The sequence below is a fragment of the Triturus cristatus genome, chromosome 2_1 (genome assembly GCF_964204655.1).
Source record: "Triturus cristatus chromosome 2_1, aTriCri1.1, whole genome shotgun sequence".
NCBI classification, from domain to species: Eukaryota; Metazoa; Chordata; class Amphibia; order Caudata; family Salamandridae; genus Triturus; species Triturus cristatus.
This window is the reverse complement of record NC_140581.1, coordinates 891,583,698-891,607,256: the sequence shown is the minus strand read 5'-3', so window position 1 is coordinate 891,607,256 and position 23,559 is coordinate 891,583,698. Positions and strand designations below refer to the sequence as shown.

At 44.8% G+C, this 23,559-nt stretch overlaps 1 protein-coding gene across 3 annotated transcripts in view; it reads left to right on the top strand.

The window, feature by feature from the left end:
• Positions 1-3,171, top strand: part of CARNMT1 (carnosine N-methyltransferase 1) — a 142,334-nt gene extending 139,163 nt beyond the window's left edge. For all 3 annotated transcript variants that reach the window (XR_014970369.1, XR_014970370.1, XM_085633068.1), the window contains one exon: positions 2,162-3,171. Coding sequence is in view for 1 of the 3 variants with exons in the window: in XM_085633068.1 (XP_085489194.1) it covers positions 2,162-2,263 (102 nt within the window). In the remaining 2 variants the exon portion in view is untranslated. The remainder of the gene's footprint in view (positions 1-2,161) is intronic.
• Positions 3,172-23,559: the final 20,388 nt, after the last annotated feature.

Genomic DNA, 23,559 nt, shown 5'->3' with positions numbered 1-23,559 from the left:
AGTCCAACCCACGGTATCCAGCTACCACAGCATGCATATTAAAAGTATTGGCACATTGGCGCGCCGCAAAAACTCACTACGATGACCGCATCGGTTTCCAATTATGAGGTGCAGAACATTTGCAACACCCTTTGTATTTCATTGAGACGTTCCACGTATCAAATGTTCTGACTCCTACAAAGGAAAGCTATAGTCTGTGATTTACAAACATGTAAAGCTGTGTTATGGAATTACAGGATTAGCTTTCATCACTCAAGGTCATCCCTTATAATCAAACATTTTTTATTGGTAGGGTGTCACTTCCGAACAGGTGCCAGTGTGGAGAATAAGAGCCACCTTTTGGGAAGCGAGGTCCTACTTTTGAAGATTGTTTGACTACATGGTGATGTCCTCTCTTGTCCCTTGTAGGGCCTTTCGCTCATAATCTCAGGGCAATTACCCTGAGATCTCAATACAAACAAGTACTTTTCTCATGTTTGTCTTCAAGTGTTTCTGGTTTAAACTCATTTGTGTCTCACCTAGTATTAGGAGTTCAAAGGGCTTATTATATAGCCCTGACGAAAGGCTCTTGACCTCTGCCAGCTTGGTTGGCTGAAGCATCTGTCATGGTAGGATACTTTATTCCTGTTTCATCTATTTCTTGATTTTACAGTTTGTCTGAGAACACCAAGAGGCAAACTATTGGAGATGTTCCTCTGGACAATTTTTTATTCACTTTAATTAGCATGCAGTATTTGATCCCCTTAATAATATCAAGAGCTCCCAATCCTTCTTGGTTAAGCCCATCCTAATGTTGAATTGTAGATGGCCCTGATGATAAAGCATACCACAGAATGTGGGTGAGGGCTGTTTTACAACTTTAAAGGGTGATCTGAATGTATACCAGGGATGAAAACCCATCCTGTAATTCCATAACCTAGGTTTACAGTTTTGTTAGTAAATGTAGTTATGGGAAGAAGTAACAGCTGGCTATTGGTTCCTGCCTACACTCTCTTCTTAATTTTCAATAGATTAGTCTGTGATTAGTTGTTCTCCAGACTGTTAGTTGGTCAATTTCAGACTCCATAGATATCTTGAACTACTTAGCAGTTCACCTTTGCTGCCTCTTAAATCCTGCCAAAGACCTTGGGCACATCCTAAGGCACTATATAAATGTTTCCTTTTCTTTTCAAAATGACTTAATGCACAAAGGCATACATACAGTTAACATAAAACATATAACCGCACCATATCCTTGCTATTACATAGTGTGTCTACATTCACTTCTTACCGTTCCCCTTCTTTTTCCAGCTAGCAAAACAGAAATCAGTGAGAATACACTTAGGCTCCACGCTTGTTCAATGCAGTCAAGGTTATCAGACAAATTGTATATTGTATCTGCAGCCCCATTTCTATCCTCTGCTCCTAACATTACTTGCCATTACCACGTTTTGACTGGAAATAAACTATTAGTGTCCCCCAACAATCCTTCGGTCGAGAGGTGAGTGTAATTACTGAAAGTACAGTTTCAAAAGCTGTTCTTAGCACATAGAAATGCCAAAATGTTCTAATCGGAAAAATTCTGTTGTTGTGAGTACTAGTTGTTTACACCTCCCTTGATCCCTACACGGTGGCGTTCAAAACGGAAGTAAAAACAATCCTAATGAACAAGTTCCTGCCTTAATTTGTCCATGGCTTGTCTGTTTTCGAAGTGTCCTTTTTTGCTTTTTTTTTATCAGTTATTAATGTCTTTAACTCATTGCCGTACTTATTATGTAATGTTATGCCTTATAGTTTTATAGTTGATTTTTTTATGTAAATTTATTTATTTATTTTGCTCACATTTATGTACAATCGTATTAGCTTAACATGTTAGCCTCCCTTACCTCAACATTCCCCAAGGCTGCTTTCCGAGAGATAGATGTAATTAACAATGATGTAACATCAAGGTTACTTTTTGAAGTATTCCAACTTGGTGATTAGTTGTAGGTTGCAAAGGGGCTTGAGGAGCGAACTCACTGAGTAGTTTACTCACCTTCTTATCCTTATTTGTTGATTAGGTATACCTGTGGGGTTTATCACAAAGGAATGTACAAAGATTACAGGTTAAATTAGCTTGACTTGTATTTTTTAAAGACTATTCAAAAGTTATCTTTTTTTAAAGTTTGTTTTCCTATTTTAGGTGGAGAATGAATCGGTGTTATCGACTTACACTGCGAACGACCTTTCCATGATGAAATATATCTACGAAAGTGTATTTTTTGTTGCTCGAAAGCCGGAGTAGATGCCCATACAGAGTGCTGCTTGGAGAAAATCGCGCTAGTGAAACATTGTTTGAAGATGACACAGTGGGCTCAAACTTCATAAAAATCTCAGCTCAGCAGTGCCTTCATATTCAGGACTTAAATACACTGTTTATTATTATAATAATTCCCTGTTGTTAACCACTATACATCCTGTGATGCTGATATTTTGTCAGGAGGATTTGTGGAAAGGTAGTTGCTTTAAATCGCCACCACCGGAAGTACTCTGGGAGAAAAACAGTTTCTTCATTTTAAAGTGCTCCTTCAACATGTGGACCTTTGGCTGACCTCCACCAAATCTGCTCTGGAGCCAGATTAGCTCAGTTCTTGCAGTATCTAAAAGGGAATAAATCTTCAAAATGAAATTGAGGCTATCTACAAGGACATCATAGCCTGTCTGTTCAACGTCATTTATGTCATCCTAGTAGTGTTTGACTAATCTACCCTACTAGATCTGTCCGGTCTCCTGCAGTTGGCAGCATTTTCTGTTCTGGTCTTCACTGATGGATTGTTTCTGCACATTCCTATGTTTTATACATTTTTTGAAGAAATAATCATAGCTATGACTAGGACTTGAAAGTTACCTTATTCTTAGGTTCTTGCCTTTTTAAAACATGGTAGATACTAATGCTAACAAAATGTTGACATTTGTGCTGAATGTGAAATGTGGTACCTCTTAAGAGATTCATTCTCACTGGTTGCCCTTGAAAAATAGAATTGTACAAGGGAGCTAGCATTCGTACTGTAAAAATGTTATGACCATTGCTAGGTGTTTTTATTAAATGGAAAAAAGGAAAAACGGCATAGTAATTTTAATGTTTTAATCGCAGATATCCCAGATCACTCAAATCAGGTATAATAAACTTGTACCACAATGAGGAGCAACAAACTTTTCTTATAAGTGTAGTTACATTTATGTGCATTAATTGTAAAATATCTTCCCATAACGAATATACTGGATAAACCAGACCACTTGACGCATAAAGAAAGTAGTTCTGAAGAAAAATATGTTGTTACTACCAGACTGATATATTTAGACTGCTATTCATCAAAATGTTTAATGTGCTGCCCGAAAGGCCAAAAGCTACGTTTGTCTTTTTATAAACCAACATTGCAGACTTACTGAAAGAGTGCACATTGCCCTCTTAAAGGATGTTTGTTAGGTGGGAGGAAAATGAATACCACATAGGAATGGTTAAGCTTGTCAGAGAACGATCTGCATATCGGTGGAAATTGGATATGTTGATAGTAAATGCTCTGCAATTGGTTACTCATACCTTAACAAATCTGATTCTCTAGAACGTTTTACTCTACAAATTCCACATTTGAGTTTTTCTCATGGGAATCTCCACGTTCTTTAACGTGCAGTGATTTGGTGCCTTTTTTCTGTATTGAAGTTGGGTGTCTCAGTATTCTATTCTATCTGTTATTGAATAAATGAGCACAAGCTCTTGGAAGCTCAGTCCACCAAAGATTGATATGTGGTGGTATATCACCAGATGAACTCTGCACTCCCGATCTTCTGAAAGACCGTGTTAAAATCGGGGAGTTTTAGTGGGTGTCCTGCCGAGGGTGGCCCACCATATTTCAAATGTAGATATATATGTGTGTGTGTCTGTGTGTGTGTATGTGTATAGATATATATATATGTGTATAGATATGTGTATAGATATATATATAATCTACTGGCGGTTGCCAGTAGATAGTTATAGTTAGGACCGTGTTTCCATAGGAAGTCTGAAAATTCTATTTTGAATAACTTTGGCGCCGGTTGACAAATCCTCGCCAAATTTTCAAAACTAATGGGGTGCTCCGCTCCTACCCTGAAAGTCTCGGGGTGATTCGTCAAGCGGGGGCTGAGAAAACAGGGGGGTCCCAAAACGCTTTTTCCCCATGCATTTTCCCATAGGACCTTTAGTCGAAGGTACAGCCCGAACGGCTGAACAGAATTACTTGAAATTTGGCAAAGAGGTAGTCCTCAGGTCAGGCATGTGCCTTTTGCATATATGGTGTCAATCTGTTCAGTAGTTCCTGAGAAAATTGCAGTTAAAAGTACATAAATATCTATAGCCGCGCACCCGAACGTGCGCGAGCGTAATTCTGATCGGTGGTTACATGTCAGTCAACGTTCGAATCGGTCGAAATCAGGAAGTGTCGTCCGCCATTTTGTTTGTTTTGGGTGCGACAGTGAAAAAGAGAGGTGGTGAACGTGAAAAGGGGGCATGGTAGAGAGTTCCTGACCCCCTAGCCTTTGTCAGGGGGTCCCTAAAGGACCCCGAAGGGTGAAAAACATTTTTTTTTAATTTTTTTAATTCGCGGGGTGCGCGCACGGTGAAAAACCTTAAAAAAATATATTAATACATAACTTAGCATTTAAAAAACCGTACAAATTCACTTAAAAAACCATAGGTTTCACACGTTATAGTTAGGTGGACATTTCACTCGTAAAAAACCAATGAAATTCCCCCGTTATAGTTAGGTCAGGTAACTATAACTCGCGCACCTGCAATTCTGTGCTCATGACGTCACATTACATCACTCATGACATGGTCAGTGGCATCACTCATGACATCACTGATGACATCATCCTTGTGATAGAGTGGCGGTTGCGCGAGTTATAGTTATCTGACCTAACTAGAACGGGGGAATTTCATTGGTTTTTTTACGAGTGAAATGTCCACCTAACTATAACATGTGTGAAACCTATGGTTTTTTAAGTGAATTTGCAAGGTTTTTTAAATGCTAATTCCTAACTATAACGTGTGTGAAACCTATGTTTTTTTCAAGTGAATTTGTACTACTTTGGCTATTGGTCAAGCCCTTTGCTCACGCTGCTTGACATCTACAGTCTTCTGAGCAAAGCCCACAGTGCACAACCTATTTAAATATAAAATGTTTGTTCGAAGCATGTGAGCTGTAGATCACATGCTGTGCATAGATCGCCATCTATTGTTGGGTCCGGATGTCTGCAAATTGTTTTTGTTCGAAGTAGTCTTTCCAGTCGCGAGGTAGGCGACTCCTTTCGGTGATAGTGCGCATGGGCATCGACTTCATAGTTAGATTGTTTTTTTTCTTTTTTTTCCGCCATCGGGTTCGAATGTGAATTGTTGCGGTTCGGCTCGGCACTGTTTTCGGGCTCCCTTCAACCCGCAATCCACTTCCCTCGACGATATTGTTTCTCCATCGCGTTTCCCATTCTCCGTGTATTGTCTACACTTAAATTCCTGCGATCGGAAGATCGTGGAAGGCTGTGGGACCTACAAGTGCCAGGGTCTATAGCAGTTGATGGAACAGACTCCATTCAAGCTCTGTCCTGGGTGTCGCGCTAAGTTTACGTGCACCGACTTCCACGAAGTGTGCAACCTTTGCCTAGCCCCGGAACACACAGAGAGACTGTGACGCGTGTCGGTCGTTTCGATCGAAGAAGACGCTCCGTAACCGTCGGGCTCGACGTCACGAAATGCACCAACAAAGCGGCTCCGCATCGGATCTCGTCTGAGACAACTCCGCACATGAAGAATCCCACGCGCAGGAAGCTGAATTGGACGAAGAACACATCTCCATGTCGGAAGCCGACTCCCAATGCCGAAGACCTCACACTGGGCCAATGGATAGTGAGTACAGAGACTTCCTTCCCTTACCATCTCCTACACAAAAAGGCTCCGGTCCCTCCTCGGGCCTAGGTCGGCATTGAGAAAAAGTTTCCAGCGCCTCGGGGCTGAGACACAAAGAAAAGCTTTCTGGCTCAGACTCTAATCGTCCCCAAGTTGGTGCTGACCCGAAACCTTCGGCGTCTGAATCGAAACATGGGCTGATAACCGTTCCACTGTTATGGAAGAGTAAATGTTTGGAGCCGACCCTTTCGACAACAAAACCGGCATCTAAAGAAACCAGTTTAACCAAAGAGCCTCGGTCCGATGTTGCTCCTTCGGATCTGAAACAAGGAACTGGTGTTTAATCCAGAAACTGGGCATATTCATGCCAAATTGCCTGAAAAAATGAAAATGGGCATACAAGACGATTACCACACTCCTCTAAAGAAGTGTGGGTACTAACCCTTCTCCACCTTATATTTTGCCTCCTTAACCTATTGATCCAAACTTACTCATCACACCCACACATCAACCACCATCACCTGACCCACAGGATATAGGGGTTGGGGAGGAGGATGACTATCGACCACAGGATACTGACCTATGGGATCAATACAACACCGACCCTCAGCCGGATAATGACCCTGACTTATATCTGTCCAGACCTTCTCCTCCAGATAACAATATTGGATATATTGAGCTACTTAACAGAGCTGCACAATATCATGGGGTAGAACTACATAAGGAGGCTTTAGAGGAGGATTTTTTGTTTGAAACCCCGAGTTCCTTTCAGAGGGCTACCCAAACACTGCCCATGCTAAAAGGTATGCTTAAGCATACAGCTGACATCTTTAACGATCATGTAAGGGCAAGAATCATTACTCCCAGGGTGGAGAAAAAGTATAAACCTGCACCTACTGACCCCGTATATGTTAGAGGTCAGTTACTCTTGGACTCTCTTCTGGTTTCCAATGCTAGTAAGAAAGCTAACTCTCAGACCACAGGTGAAGCACCTCCTCCTGATAGAGTCCAAATTAATTGCTGCCTCTGGCAAAACAGTAGCGTCACAAGCAGCTAATCATCGGCGCATTGCTAATGCTTAAGCTGTATTAGCTAGAAATGATAGAGCTCATTATGAACTCAAAGCTCATGCAATTTCTTCCTGATGAACATAAATCTAGAGCGAATGACCTTATTCAAGAGAGTAAACTCATAACAAATGCCTCTAGCAGATCTGCCTTAAATGCAGCAGACACAGCAGCCCGAGCAGTAAACGCTAGCGTACTGCTCCGTAGGCATGCTTGGTTGAGAATTTTCGGGATTCAAACCTGAAGTGCAAGCTTCTATTCTCAACCAACCATTTGACAAAAAACACCTCTTTGGTCCAGCAGTTGACACCTCGCTGGAAAAATGTAAAAAGGGCACAGAGGTTGCAAAGTCCATGGGGGCTTTACAGTCACCTTCTACTAGGGGATCCTTTTGTCGCTCATTTTACAGGGGTGGCTCCAAAAATACATCAACAGAAAATCCCTTCTCCTCATCAATCGCCCTGTTCAAGAGGTTACTTTAGAGGTGGATATAGAGGAAACAATGGAAGGGGAAGAGGCAGAGGTAACTCAACACGCACTTTCCCTGCAAATACCAAACAGTAACTTCTTTTCCCTACCCCTTGATCATCCCACTCCTGTCGGGGGGGGGGGGGGGGGGCGGGCGTATTTCCCAATTTCTACCCATTTTGAATGCAATTACATCTGACATGGGTTTTACAAATTATCCAATCTGGTTACTGCCTTTAGCTTATAAATACTCCACCGAACATTCCTACAAAATCACACCTCCTGTCACAATAACATCTCACCCTTCTAAAGCAAGGAGTTCGCTCTGTTGCAGAAAGAGGCTATAGAACCAGTCCCATTACAATACCAAGGGGTAGGGGTGTACTCTCTCTACTTGCTAATTCCCAAAAAGACAGCTCTCTCAGGCCTATATTGGACTTCAAAGAACTAAATCTGTACATTCAGTTGGACCACTTTCATATAGTAACACTCCAACAAGTGGTTCCGCTCCTTCAGCAAGGCGACTTTCTCTCCACTCTAGATTTAAAGGACGCCTACTTTCATATTCCGATACACCCCGCGCACGGCAAATACTACAGGTTCGTGGTAGCAGGCCAGAATTATCAATTCAAGGTGCTCCCATTCGGAGTAACAGCACCCAGAGTTTTCACCAAATGCTTGGCAGGAGTCGCAGCCCATCTACGAAGGCAACACATTCGTGTCTTCCCTTGCTTGGACCACTGGCTCATAAAAGCCAGCTCGCAAAACAGCTGTCTACACCACACACAGAAAACAATGCAGTTGCTCCATGATCTTGGATTCACAGTAAACCTGTCTATTTCCCATCTACAGCCATCCAACACACAGGCATATCTGGGAGCCACAATAGATACACAAAAAGCTTTGGCCTACCCCAATCCAACCAGAATCCGCAACATGCAGACTGCTCTGCCAGTTTCAGCCTTAACACTCCTTGCCAGCTCGAGTATTCATGAAGTTATTAGGGATGATGGCGTCTTGCATACTAATAGTCCCTTACACAAAACTGCAAATGCGTCCACTTCAGTAGTGCTTAGCACGTCAGTGGAACCAGGCTCAGGGTCTGTTATCCAATCTAGTGTTGGTAGACGGCCGCACCCATCGCTCTCTGCAGTGGTGGAACACATAAAACCTTTTAAATGGGCGGCCCTTCAGCGACCCGTTCCACAGATGGTGCTAACAGCAGACGCATCACTGACAGATTGGAGAGCTCATCTCCAAACCCACACAATTCAGGGCATGTGGAACTTATAGCATAATCAGCTTCACATAAATCGTCTAGAGCTGCTAGCGATTTTTCTAGCGCTGAAAACGTTTCAAGTTCATCTAGTAGGCAAAACTGTCTTGATTTGTACAGACAACATGACAGCAATGTACTACATACAAAAACGGGGGGGGGTACACTCTCAAGTTAGCACAGACCATCTGGAAATGGGCCACACATCACAAAATGTATCTCCTAGCAGAACACCTTCCAGGAGTAAACAATCTGATAGCAGATTTGTTAAGTCATCAAACACAACAAATCCACGAATGGGAAATACACCCTCAAGTTCTCCTCCCATTCTTTCAAATGTGGGGCTTCCCAGACACAGATCTGTTCGCCACACACCTAAACGCGAAATGCCCAAGCTTTGCATCCACGCCCATTGTACAAAGGCAATGCACTATGGATGAACTGGTCATGGGTATTTGCCTACGCTTTTCCGCCTCTCCCGCTCATTCCATTAGTGGTTCTTAAGCTTAGACAGGCATCCCGGACACTAATCCTAGTTCCTCCCACATGGGCACGTCAACCGTGGTTCACAACCCTGTTGGAGCTATCAGTAGTTCCTCATCAAAAGCTACATCTTGCACCCAATCTCGCACAGAGCCATGGAGACAAGACATTCAGACCCCTGTCAACTGAACCTGTCAATCTGGCACCTGCAGTCCTAGAGTTTGGCTACCTTTATCTACTGCCAGACTATGAATATCTATCAAAGAAGCTAGACGTACTACCACAAGAGCCTGCTACGCAGCGAAGTGGAATCGGTATGTAATGTACTGTACTAACAATCACATCAACTCCCTTGATGCTTCTGTTTAGGACATTATATAGTTATTTATTACATCTGCAACATACAAATTTAGCGTACGCTTCCATACGTGTACTTCTGGCTGCAATAGGTTAATACCTCCAGAATAGACCACATCTATCTCTCTTCGGAGTGCCTGTTATCAAAGCGTTTATGGAGGGACTTAAGAGTCATTCCCCCAAGACATCCACCTGCTCCAGTGTGGAACCTCAATATTGTTCTCACCAGATTAATGGGTCCACCCGAGGGAGCCATTGCACAGATGTGAACTCCAATTTCTCGCATGAAAGGTAGCTTTCCTCATAGCTATCACATCACTGAGGAGAGTGGGTGAACTTCAGGCACTAACTAGAGAAGAACCCTTTTTCCAGAAACATCAAAATAAGGAGGTAGTTCGGACCAACCCTACATTTCTACCCAGTCATTTCTGCCTTTCATATCAATCAATCTGTTGAGCTGCCTGTGTTCTTCCCTCAACCAGATTCTGTGGCAGAACGTGCCCTACGCACATTGGATGTGAAAAAAGCATTACTCTACTACATAGAAAGGATAAAACCTTTCTGTAAGACAAATCAACTCCACCACATAAAGGCCAATCCCATATCAAAATCAGGTATTGCAAGGTGGATAGTCAAGTGCATTCAAATATGCTAAGCAAAACTAACATTATCAGTTCCCCCCCTAGAGCACACTCTACACGCAAACTGGGGGTGTGACATATGTAAAGCTGCAACATGGTATACACCTCACACATTGACAAAACACTACTGTGTAGTTGTGTTAGCAAGACAACAAGCCAGTGTGTGCCAAGCGGTTTTACTTACATTATTTCAAACTACTGCAGCAGCTACAGGTTAACCATCGCTTTGGGAGATAACTGCTCTGTAGTCTATGCACAGCATGTGATCTACAGCTCACATGCCTCGAATGGAAAATGCTACTTACCCAGTATGCATCTGTTCTTGGAGTAGAGCTGTAGAGTCATGCGCCCACCCGCCTCCCTGGGTACCTATACCTGTTGCAGTGACATCTTATTTAGACATGCATTCATGGACATCTCTCTTTACTACTCTTACTAGCTCCATTATCACCCTCTGCGGGAAACCAATCTAACTATGGAGTCGATGCCCATGAGCACTATCGCCGAAAGGAGGAGCCACCTACCTGGTGACTGGAAAGACTTCTTCGAACAAAAACAAAGTGCAAACATCCGGACCCAACACTAGATGGCAATCTATGCACAGCATGTGACTCGACAGCTCTATGCCAAGAACAGATGCATACTGGGTAAGTAGCATTTTCCTTATACAGTGCTAACCTGGCTGCTAGAGAAACATAGATCTTTACAAATAACAGGAATTAAGTACAGTAATAATCTGTTACAGTATTTTAGTACAGGAAAGAAAATACAGTGTCAGTGGCAGTTTTCTAGTACTAGAACTATATATTTAAGGGTGTTTATATCGGTAGTTTGTCAGAAAAGGTGGATTGTTTAACGTCCTTCTAAAATGCGAACAGGTTAGGGTTAAGTTTTAGATTCTGTGGTAGTCTTTTTCCGTATTCTAGAAGTTTAGCAGAGGAGCGCCTATGTTAGCATATTTGTCTTTTAGAATTCCCAGTAGAAGGCTGGGATTTTCCCCTAGCTTTTCTTGCCTGGTGGTGTGTAGTTAGTTTTTGCAGGTAGCTGAGAAGGCAGAGATTTATAAGCGCTGAAGCACTGATGGTTATAGGGGCACTTTGCATATAACGTGAACAATGATTCAATGTGTTAAATAGACTAATTATGGTATGAATGAGAGACACCTCGGCAGATTGACGTAGGCAAAAATGAGAGTAGTGACCAGGAGGATATTGAAGTTTGAGAATGGGTAGATAGCAGTACCTACTAAGGAATAGCAACTAATGGAGAGGAAGAGGGAATAGGTGCTAGCAGCAGGGTTAGATGGGAAGGGGAGAGAGGGACAAGAGAGAGGTGGTAGAAGTAGTACAATCCAGAAGGAGTATAGGAGAACTAATGACTAGGTGAGAGCTGAGAGGACAGTAATGGGCAGAGAGCGAGGAACAGTTGGACTTCGAAGCAGCAGGATCAAATCAATTTGAAATATTTAGTTTTTTTGCATCAGATAGTCCGAATTGTTGCATCTTTCGGTATTGGTGGAATGACATTGAAGATGATTTAGTTCTGAAGTATGGAGGGAGTTCCAAGCAGAGTGACGTTCCTGAGGATTATAGTTGTGCATGAATGGTTTTGAATTTTGAGATTTTCAGTAAGAGATTCTTTTTGTTTTTACTTCCGAGCCCTCTTAAGCCACCTAATTGTTTGAAGCGCTTGGACAGGCATGGTGAAGAGTTGTTGCGGACAGCTTTGTAGGCTGTATATCCCAATTTAAATTGTATTCTCCCCTCAGTGAGGAGCCAGTGTAACTTAATGAAGATTGGAGTTATGTGATCAAACTTCCCTGATGAAAAGCAGTTCAACTGTAGTTTGAGGACAGTTTGGAGTGGCACTAGAGCGGATTTGGGGGACTCGTGATCAGACCCCATTACCAAGGTCAAGACATGACCGAATTAAGGCGAGAGCAACTATCTTTAAAAGAGAAGGGGCTAAAAAAGGTTTACCTTCAAGTGTCGGAGGGGAATGTTTGCTATTTTGGTATATATATATATATATATATATGTCTAGTGTGTTACCCAAGCAAAGTCAAGGCGGGTGACTTAGTTGTTTGAGTAGCTCTGTTAAAGCTCTTTTTTGTTCTCGGGGCAGCAAGATAAACTAAGTATTTTGGGCATTGCCAGTAAAGACGTTCTCAGTAACCCAATTCTGAAAGTTTACTTGAACGTAGAGAGCGTATGGATATCAAGCAGAGCTGATGTTTTGAAGTAGATTTGCATGTTGATGGATTGAAAGACCTGTTTCTTCACAGGCTTCATTTAGTGGTTCAGTGTGTTAACTGAACAGTGTAATTGCTAAGATAGAGCCTTGGGAGACCCCACAAATAAAGTGAACTAGCTTAGGGACATTGCCTTTGATCTTAACAATTTGGGGTCTGTAGAATAGAAATGAGATTAACTATTTTAGTACAGTACCCCTAATCCTGAAGCACTATTCAAGTAAAGATGTCAGTCTTTGTAGTCTATTTTGTCTAATGCAGAACTAGGAGGCATGAGTCGCTGTCATCCAGCATCCAATGGATGTCATCCAGAGGTCTTGTTGGGACCGTTTCTATACCGTTGCCTGTTTTGAACCCAGATTAATGAGCAGTTGCAAGATTTCCAGCATTATTTTATTTTTTTGTTGTATTTGATGGCATTTCAAAAACGACAAACCGTTACAACACAGTCAGAGAGGCATCTCAATGTCACATTTGGATAACAGTACTATAGGCATGTAGTAACTGGGACCAAGCCTAGCTGGTGGGCTAGGATGATATAGTGGGGGGGGGGGGGGGACCAGACCAGTAATCTTGCAGTGAACAGCTAGCACCCAAACAGTTGCACATCCCCTGTACTTTCCCTATGAAGCTGATCTTTAACCTCCCATCACTTTATTATGAGCTTGCGGGTACAGACTGCTCCCGGGAGTCACCTTCCAGAGCTTGTAATGAGCGAGCCCAATCAAGAAACTGAGCCCAAATGTCCTTCGATCTGGAAGCAGATGGCATCCGCTCCCAGAAGATTGTTAGTTGTGTAGGACTGAATGTGACGTCTTGCACCCAGGCTGCTGCTGTAGGTGCTCCCTTCTTCCCCCAGAACATAGCTACCCTGCGCTTAGCTAGCAACAACAACATGGCATGCAACTTGCGAGTTGCTGTATCCGAGTCTTTCACATAGCCCAGTAGGCCAATAAGCGCCTCAGGCGGTACGCCAATTATGTCATGTATTTAACTGAAGATGTCGGACCAGTAAGTGGCCAAAGGGGGGCAGCTCCACGCCATGCATAGGAAGGTAGCTGGTGTGAAGCCGCATCTCCAGCAGCAATCGTCTGCTCTAATTCCCATGCGATGAAGCTGAACTGAGGTTCTGCAAAAGCGGTGTATGTATTTAAAATGAATTAATCTCAATTTGTAAATGGGAGACGGTGCAATGAGCTGGTTGCAGCAGAAAGCCCATTGGCCATCCGTTATGAGTTTGCAGCTCCGAGTTCCAGCTCTGAAGGGACTTCAGCTTTATCAAGGGGGCAGTGTTCTGCATATTACTATATAGGCGCATTATAAGCCTGCGTGGGAGGCAGTCTGGAGTATATTTTCAAGTGCCGTTAGGGTAGGTGGGGGGCAGGAAAAGTGGCGTGTATCTGCCTGCATGTTGCCTGAAGTTTCTAATGGAGATAGGGTTCCGAGACGCTCCCAGCCCCTCCCTCCGGTGTTGTTGGCGGGGGTCTAAATCCGCCCTCAGGGTAAAGATCCGCGAATGTGTGTAGTCCCAGAGTCTTGGCTACCAACCGACTTGCTCCCTCCTCCATTGCAGACATCAAGGGATTATGCGCTAGAGGGATGGAAGAGGCATCAAGTATTTGCAACTGGGCTCTGTCTCACAGCCTGTCCCATGTCCAGCGCAGAGTTTCGACTGTCTATACTCTCTCGTGGCCGCTTATAGGGTTTATAAACCGCCACCTGTAGAGGGACCTATGCCACCACATCATTCTCGACCGCCATGTGTGGCTGGAACAGGGTGGGGTGCACCCAGTAATGCAGGAATTGGGCGTGAGCGCAGTAAGCATATAGTGGCATGTCAGGGGCTGCCATCCCTCCCGGAGTCAACGGCAGTGTAAGAAGTTCCCACGATATCCGTGCCTGTCGCCCCGCCCACACCATGGAAATCAATAAAGTAAGTACAAATTATTTTTTGAGAAAGCCTGTGTGAGGAGAACCGGGATATTTACAAATAGATACAGGAATTTGGGTAAGACCACCATCTTTGCAATCGCTATCCTGCCAGCTAGCGACAGGGGAAACTTAGCCCAGGCATTCACTTTCCCTCCAACCATGCGATGGCCCATCCAAAGTTCATGTTCCAAATCTCCTGTTCATCCCTACTCAGCCAAATGCCCAAATATTTAACCGGGCCATCTGCCCACTTGAGGGGGTACTCAAAAGGGAATGGGATTGTGTGGTCTGTAAGTGGGGAATAGTGTGGATTTGGCCCAATTTATGGATATGCCGGATAGCCCCCTGAATTTAATCAATTCTCGGAGAATGGGGGCCGCATTCACGGCTGGATTAATATTATGAAGGGTAATGTCGTCCGCATAGAGCGAGACCAAAAGACCTCTTGTACTAAATCCCAACCCTCTAGCGGCATGATGCTGTCTCAACCTTGCTGCCAGTGGTTCCATTGTGATGGCGAACAGGAGAGGCACGAGGGGACTACCCTGCCTCGTTCCCCGAGTGATGGGGATATGCTGCGAGATCATGCCATTCAAGCGAATTCTTGCGGATCTCTTCGTGTATAGCAGTCTTATGAGACCCAGAAATAGAGGGCTGAACCCCATTCTCCAGTTTTGCGAAACAATATGTCCACTCCCGCTTGTCAGACGCTTTTGTGGCGTCTAGTAGTACAGCTTCCGCCTGCGAAAGGGGATGTAGATAATGCAATGCTGTAAAAAAGGCGCAGAGATTATGGGAGGTTAATCTCCCTGGGATAAATCCAGACTGATCTGGTCGAGCAATCGATGGGAGTAATGACTGTATTCTCCTTGCAATCAGCTTGGCAAGGATTTTGGCATCTACATTTATTAATGAGAGTGGTCTGTAAGAGTCTACTTCATAGTTATGTTTCCCTGGTTTCAGCAACGTAATTATTCAGCAACGTAATTATCATGGCTCCAAGCATAGAGGGCGGTAGGATGCCCGAGATCCGAGCCTCTTCATGCACTGCTAATAAATGTGAGGCCAATTCTGTCACGCAAGTCTTGTAAAAAGCTGTGGTTAGGCCGTCGGGGCCTGGGGCCTTATCCAACGGTAGGCTAGAAATAATTTGGACTATATCTTCTAGTGAGAACGGTACATCAAGGTACTCCCTGTGTCCCCTCCCAAGCCAGTGAAGCTCTAGGGACTCCAAAAATGGCTGAAGATCCTCTGGTACCATTTGGTGTGTGGCCTTGTACAGCTTGGCATAAAATTGTGTGAAGCGATCAGTAATACCCTGTGGGCCCCTAATCAGATTGTTGTCTACACCCAGAACCTCAGTAACACGTGGTGAAGCGAGGCATCCTGAGCATATTCTCAAGAGTTCTACCAGGCCTATCTCCCTCGCCATACTGTCTAGCTTGTGTGTGTTTGCCCATGAATTCCCGTTGCTCTTCCTCCTAGTATTCTCTGAGTACCTCTTTTATTGAAGCTAGGAGTGCAGGATTATCCGTAACGAAGTATTGTGATTTGAGGTCTCTTATGCGGGCCTTGAGGGAGGCCGGTGTACCTCTTATTGCTTTCAGAACCCCAGCTTGACGTGCTATACATTTCCCTCTGATAACCACCTTAAAGGCTTCCCACAGGGGAGCCTGAGATGTAACCGAGCCAGTGTTTAATGAAAAATATTCCTCAATGTCCCCACGTTTTTCTTCCTTGAAAGCCTCAGCCAATAAGGCATTGGGGGGGGGAAGTCTCCAACTGAACATTCTGTGAGGTGTTTAAGAGGCAGGGAGCGTGGTCTGAAAATGTTCTGGGAAGATGAGCAACTTCTAATGTCCACACCACCACGTGATACTAACCAAAAATCCCCCCCCCCCCCCATATTATAGTGTCACACCCTGTGGAGTTAATCTTAGCCCACACCGTCTGGAAGAACTCTGGGCTGTCTGTGTTAGGCCCATATACGGTGGCAAGCGTTACCGCCACCCCAGCAAGCACTCCAAGCGGAATCACATTACAACCATCTGGGTCTGTGTGAGATTCATACATCTTCCAATCCAGCCCCTGCCGCAACAAAATGGCAACCCCTCGTGCATAGTTTGAGTAGATGGATGAGTAAATGTGTCCCCAGCGTCTGTGTTGCAACTTATGTGCTATTCAAGTGCGTCTCCTGTAAGAAACCTACATCTATGTAGGTATGCTTGAACCAGTCTGGTTTTTCTATGGTCGTTCAGACCCCGATTGTTCAAAGTTATTAGATTCAAGGATGTCATGGGAGCTGAGGTGGCCTCCTAATAGATGCCGGTGTTTAGTGTTTAAAGTGTCACCCCCCCATAATCGCTACCCGCTTCATGGTATCTGTAGTTTTGCCTCCAGTCCCCTGTGGGACCCGTATGCGGCCCTCGTGTTCCATGATTACTCCCAATATGACCACTGCACCGCAATGTCTCCCTGACTGAAACGACAACATTCCCCGTCCCCACCCTCCTCCCACCCACACCAACCACCCAATCAGGTTGTGTGCACTTACCCTCCCTAGAAAACAAACTCCACATATGCTTCTGATATGGAACAGAAGCGTAATCTGGGAGCTCTCCCTGGGGCGTGGGGTTGCCGGCATACTACCCTGCCCGAGGACGGGGTGGCCCAGACAATTGTGGGAGAGCCATTAGCAAGTGTTAACAAAATGACAAATGTTATCTGCAAACCAGTTGAGTTAGTGCCTGCAGTGACTGCTCCCCCGGAGCACCCACGCCCCGGAGACGAAGGGTATTGGTGATCACAGTAGAATCAAATCCACCTAGTCGTTGGTTCATCAGGAAGTCAATTGTTGTCGCTTAGCCCAGCCTCCGAGTTATGTCCATTTGCAGTTTTTCCGCTACTCTTCTTTCCTCCTATATGTTTGGCGATCTTCATGGCGGACTTGGCGTCTGTGAAGTAGTGCACTGTGCCATCGTGGGTCACCTTCAGCTTAGCCGGGTTTAACAGGGCATAAGGAATCTTGGCGTGGAGAAGGATACGTTTTGCAGGAAGAAACTCTCTTCAGGTGCCTTCCGCATGCAAGGGGTTTAACCCTGATACTGCTTGCTCCAAGTGAACAGTTCTCTGTGCAGTTCTTATCAGCTGCCATGTACTAAGTAGTCTGCAACAGAGGTCCTAGAGATATCTCACCAACACATCTGCATGCTGTGCAGGTTTATGGAGGTCATTTGTGGCCACAAATGGTAAATATTACATATTATAGTCTAGATTGATCCATGGAGTTACTGCCCGTTTCCACACACACTGGAGATGCGTGCATGTCACAGCAGAAGTACATTTTAATTATGTGCACTCTGTTGTAGCTGATGAGTAAAGGAATATTCTGAGCTTCTAGTAGGAAGAATCCTGAATCATCACAGCAAAGGCTCAGGCAGGCCCATCCAGCAATAATCTTTGCCTTTACTGCTGCTCCGCGAGAGGTCCAGCATCCACCACTCCAGTCATGGCCATGTCAAGTCGCCAGACCCCCGACCGGTCCACACAGATCACCACTCTGCTCCTCACCTCTTGTCCGCGTCAGATGCACCGCGGTGGGCCAGGGATGAGGCACAGGATCTCCTGCAGCCAGGCAGCAATCACGCGGCTGCGTCCTCCGCAGGGACGAGGCGATTGCAGATCTCGCCTGCAGCCGCAGCGCCTGCAGCAGACAACGTGCACCAGGGATGCATATCAAGACGGAGATCGCCACCCTCTGCACAGTCCCGCAAGACGATGGGCCGCGATACCTCCTCCGCTCGCTCCAAGCGGGGCCCCGCACACAGATAGTCCTTACCCAAGATGGTGACCAAGCTCTGACTCAGTCCGGGGGGGACTGACTGAGCAGTGCGGGAATCCGCATGTACTCAGCGGTGCAGAACCACCACCCCAAGCTGCCCCTCGGTGCCGCAGATGCCGGGTCACCTCAGCGGGTCCCCTGCTCGACCTCCGACCACAGATCTTGTCCGCGTTGCCTTCATGGAGCGAGACTCGAGGCGTGACAGGCAGGCAGACGCCCGCCAGGCTCCCCCCGCCGCTCCAGCCCAGATATGGCAGCAAGAGCAGGCTCGTCTGCCACACCTCCGCGCAGGCAATACCCTGGTACAGTTTTCAAGTGAGGATGGCTCTCCTAAGTCCCGGATAAGTAGAGGATTAAAACTCTGCCAGCAGAGCGCACTCACCAAGCGGCCATCTTGCAGCGCGGTTAGAGCAAACCCCCCTTCCCCCCCAAGATTTCCAGCATTATTGATTTAGTATGGAAATCCATTTTTCCTTGGTCTTGCCCAGTAAAGAAAGTGGGAGATAGGGTGCTATCTGACGCAATTTGCTGCTAGCACCATAAGATGAACTGGTGGTGAAGATTTTATTGTTAAAAGCAGTCTACAAATTAATTGCACTTGAAAGATCAGAGGCTAGATGGGTGCTGGTATGTACGAATTGGAACAGTAGTTTGGCCAGATTTGTTAAATACTGTAAATTGGCTCTGGCCATGGAAATGGTATGCCTGTAGATTTCCTTTTGCGTTTTGTGTGTAGAGTAGGGGAGTTCAAGATTCTCCATAATTTTTTCTAGCTGATTTTCTCCTTTGATGTGAGTATGCATTTTTGGGTGTCCAGAATGTCAAGAACATTTGAGTAGGGTTGCCTGAAAGATCCTGTTTAAAGAATATGTGGCTGAAGATACACATGCTCTGCATACTCCTGCCATCTAGAGTTGGGCTCAGACTTGTGCACATTGTTTTTCTGGTTTGTTTTCTTTGAAGAATTGTTTCAAGTCACAAGATGTATTGTTACTTTTCCAGGCATGGGCATTGACCTCTTGTTAGATTGGTTTGTTTCTGCCATCAGATTTGGATGTATACGGTGATGGCTCAGAGTTTGTGTTTCGAGTTGCGTTTCAAGAACGTATATTGTCATTTTTACATCGATGTTTTGGAAGAACAAGCCGTGTTTCGACGACTTCCTATCTCATTACCTCACCGGACCCCTTTGGAGGTCTGATGACTACTTCACAATGCCTCTGCACCTGGGTGCCTCCCTGTGCCAGTCAGGGACCATGCGTTTTCACTGACACTAGACAATGCAGGCTGCAAGCGAGTGACTGAAGAGATGCCTTTCCAAAATGTTCTCCAATGCTATCCGAAATATCCATGAGTGGATCATCATGTTGTCTGCTACCTGTGCCTCCACCAAAGCCTTCTGTGAGTTCTGCCTCGCCTTCCATTCCAAGAAGTCTCTAAGGTACTGCAGAGAGATACACCAAACATCATCTAAGACTCCAAACAAATTTGCCAAACACCTCTTCAGGCACTGTAGCAGCTGAGTATGGAGTTCCATCTATCTAGGATCACGACATTGCAACCCTTACCTAGTCCAGAGTGGATTTCCTACGGTGGCTCCGAGCATGAAGATGGAAAGCAACTAAAGCTAGCTAAGAAAACATCTGGACCTTAAACCAAGAATGACTATGGTTGTAAGTGCAACACCTGCATCTGAGACCCAGGTGCCCAAACCAGGGTCACACAAGAGGTTCCATGCTTTGGAAGAGCACTGCTCCCATGGGAGTCGGGCATCGCACACAGACACAAAATGCTGCCAATTCCAGGCCCTCTGCTGTCTTTGGGCTGTGGTTGTACAGAGAGAAGGCTTCAGCTTGACCAAATCTCTGCCAAAGGGCGCTGAGCTTTGCCGGCCATTAAGCCCAACTCCATCCATGGGCACAGAGCACCTTTGCTTACACCCTGAGCTGATTCCAAAGATCAAGTTGATGCTGAAAGCTTAGTCGACTGCTGGGTCTGAGGAATTGGAGGCATCAATTCTACAATGGCTCCCAGAGGAACTCAATGCCAGGCAGAAGCATGTCTTTATTCACTCCATTACCTGGACATTTTCAGTGAAACCACCTCTGCAAAAATTCTCAGAGACGTTCTGTTGCAAGAGAAGACTTTCCTTCAAAGAACCATCCATAACCTAGGTTTACAGTTTTGTTAGTAAATGTAGCTATGGGAAGAAGTGACAGCTGGCTATTGGTTCCTGCCTACTCTTTTTTCATTTTCAATAGATTAGTCTGTGATTAGTTGTTCTCCAGACTGTTAGTTGGTCAATTTCAGACTCCATAGATATCTTGAACTACTTAGTAGTTGACCTTTGCTGCCGCCTAAATCCTGCCATAGACCTTGGGCACATCCTTTGGCACTGTATACATTTTTTTAAAATATTTTTTTTCTCTCAAAATGACTTGGTGCACAAAGGCATACATACAATTAACATAAAACATATACCCTCCCCATATCCTTGCTATTACATAGTGTGTCTACATTCACTTCTTACCGTTGCCCTTCTTTCTCCAGCTAGCAAAACAGAAATCAATGAGAATACACTTAGGCCCCACGCTTGTTCAATGCGGTCAAGGTTATCAGACAACTTGTATGTTGTATCTGCAGCCCCATTTCTATTCTCTGCTACTAACATTACCTGCCATTACCACGTTTTGACTGCAAATAAACCATTAGTGGCCCCCAATAATCCTTTAGTCGTGAGGTGAGTGGAATTACTGCAAGTAGAGTTTCGAAAGCTGTTCTTAGCACATAGAAATGCCAAAATGTTCTAATCAGAAAAAGTCTGTTGTGGTGTGTACTAGATGTTTACACCTCCCTTGATCCCTACACGGTGGCGTTCAAAAAGGAAGAAAAACAATCCTAATGAACAAGTTCCTGCCTTAATTTGGCCATGGCTCATCTGTTTTCGAAGTGTCCGGGTTTTTTTTTACCATCAATCATTAATGTCTTTGACTCATTGCCTTACCTATTATGTAACGTTGTGCCTTATAATTTTGTATTACATTTATTTTTTTTTGCTCACATTTATGTACAATCGTACTAGCTTAACATGTTAGCCTCCCTTACCTCAACGTTCCCCTACTTTGTTTCCCCTTCCCATTAATGTGAAGCGTTCTGATACCCTTCGGGGTCTTGTTCGCGCTATACAAAACTTTTTAAATAAATAAAATCCTTAGGGGGCCTTCCGGAGCTGGCACTGAAGAAACACAGAGACTGGGGCACAGGCCCTGCATCATATGTTTCGCCTCCACTAGTCTCACCTGAAGGGTTCCTAGACACCTGTTCCAATCCAGGTAGTCCATATTACTCCTTCGACCTGTAAGACCAGGCCTTAGACAGCAAGCCCACCGACAACCCCTGGGAAGACTACAGTGTTGACTCCCTGGGTGATACTGATTTGAACCACCAAGCTGTTAGGGCTGTTACCACAGTCTGCCATGAGAACTGTTGCAGATCATAAGCATCAATCGGGAGAAAGATGACTTCCTAATGGAGGCTCTTTCAAAATCCAAATGCACAGTCTAGTTTTTGCCAGTGTTCAAAAGCCCTGGAAACTTCAAGGAGCTGGTAAATGCTAGGGTAGTAATATGCTGAAGAAAAAAAGGAGGGTAAGAAGCTTGATGCTGCAGGTAATGGGGTAACTGTAGGGCCAGCCACACTGGCAAATAGCCAATTCTGTCAGAATTCTCCAGATACGACATGTCGCAGTGGAATGAAATGCAGTAACTCATCAAGCACCTGCCAAACGAGTACTAGAAGAGAACTAGGAGATAGTGTCCTAGTAAAAGACCACCTTGAGCACCAGCATTCATTGTGCACTCAACACCATGGACCTAGCTCCCAGGGGCATCAACAATAGTCTCCTACTCAGATGGACAAGTCTGGCTTTGCAACTATGGGTTGAAACCCAAATTCCAGCATCATCTCCTCAATCTCCCATTCAAAAGAAGCATTTCATTGCCAGCTCTCCCCCAGCTGATGAGATGCTATAGAAGATAAGGACCCAAGATTACCAGGTCTATGGGTAGCCTGCATTCTACATCTGCAAGAGGTGCCTTTTGTTAGCAACAGCCCAGGGGATAAGCCAACGCCAGCCCAAAGCAACACACCTTCCATCAGCAGTGTTACATCAAGGGTGCATACATACAAAAACAGGGAAGAGCCGAGGTAGTTCCTCAAAGGAATCCCTTTCCCCTCAAATACATGTCACTTGCCAGGTGGAGAATACAGGATTTAATCTCTTAGTGGGAGCAAATCGAATCAGATCAGTGAGTTCTAGTGGTGGTTCACCACAATATTCCCAGCACACACACACACGCCCTAAGCAGAGAACATCTCTCCTTTCATGAGGAAGAGGTGCCTGTGCTTCTCAAGAAAGGGGCAATATAAAGAATATTTCATCTTTCCCAAAAAGGATGGCTCCCCAGGCCTCTAAATAAATACATCTTGTGGAAACATTTCCACATGACAACCTTTAAGGGTGGCATGCAACTGCTCCGACAAAGTGACTATATGATGGTGCCTGACTTCAAGGATGCCTACTTCCACATACCTCTCTACCCTTTCCATCATCAGTGCCTCCGGTTTGTGATAGATAGATATCAATACCAATTCAAAGTACTACCTTATGGGGTTACCGCACCTGTTAAGAGTGTTCATCAAGCGCTTAGCAGGGGTTGCTGCCCATCTGTGAAGGAGGGGCACTCGTGTCTTTCCCCTTCCGTGACTATCGTCTGATTATGAGTTGTGACAGACAGTAATACCTAGCCCACTCTCAAGCTTTTTTTCCGTGCTCTACTGCTTGGAGTTCACTATAAGTGCCAGTATACCCAGATCGACCACCATGTTCCCCAAAGGCTTCAGGTGCAAAAACCTGAGTGCACGAATTTTTGCTTTTAATTTAGAAAGGGAATATGTATTTCAAACTAAATCAATGCGTGGGACTGCAAAACACAAGTCCTGGATCCCACAGCTAAATAGCGATGTAGGAAGCAGATTGTCATTTGGGGTAGGTGGTAATATATAGCTCAAGGAATAATACCACTAACTTGTGAGCGTGAGCCTCAAAGTCACTAAATTAACCTGTGCTTAACTTCCAGGTAGTTATTGCAGCAGTCAGGCTTAACATTCGGCAATGTGTAAAGTATTTATAGAGTATCAATACAGTAATAAAAATCAATACAGTAATAAAATTAAAACACCAAACAATAAAAATCCCAACTTCTATGTTTCTCCTCCTCCTTGACGACGTGCTGTGTGCATGCCTGCCCGGCTGTGGGCTGGCTGTACGACATTACTCTGTTGTAAG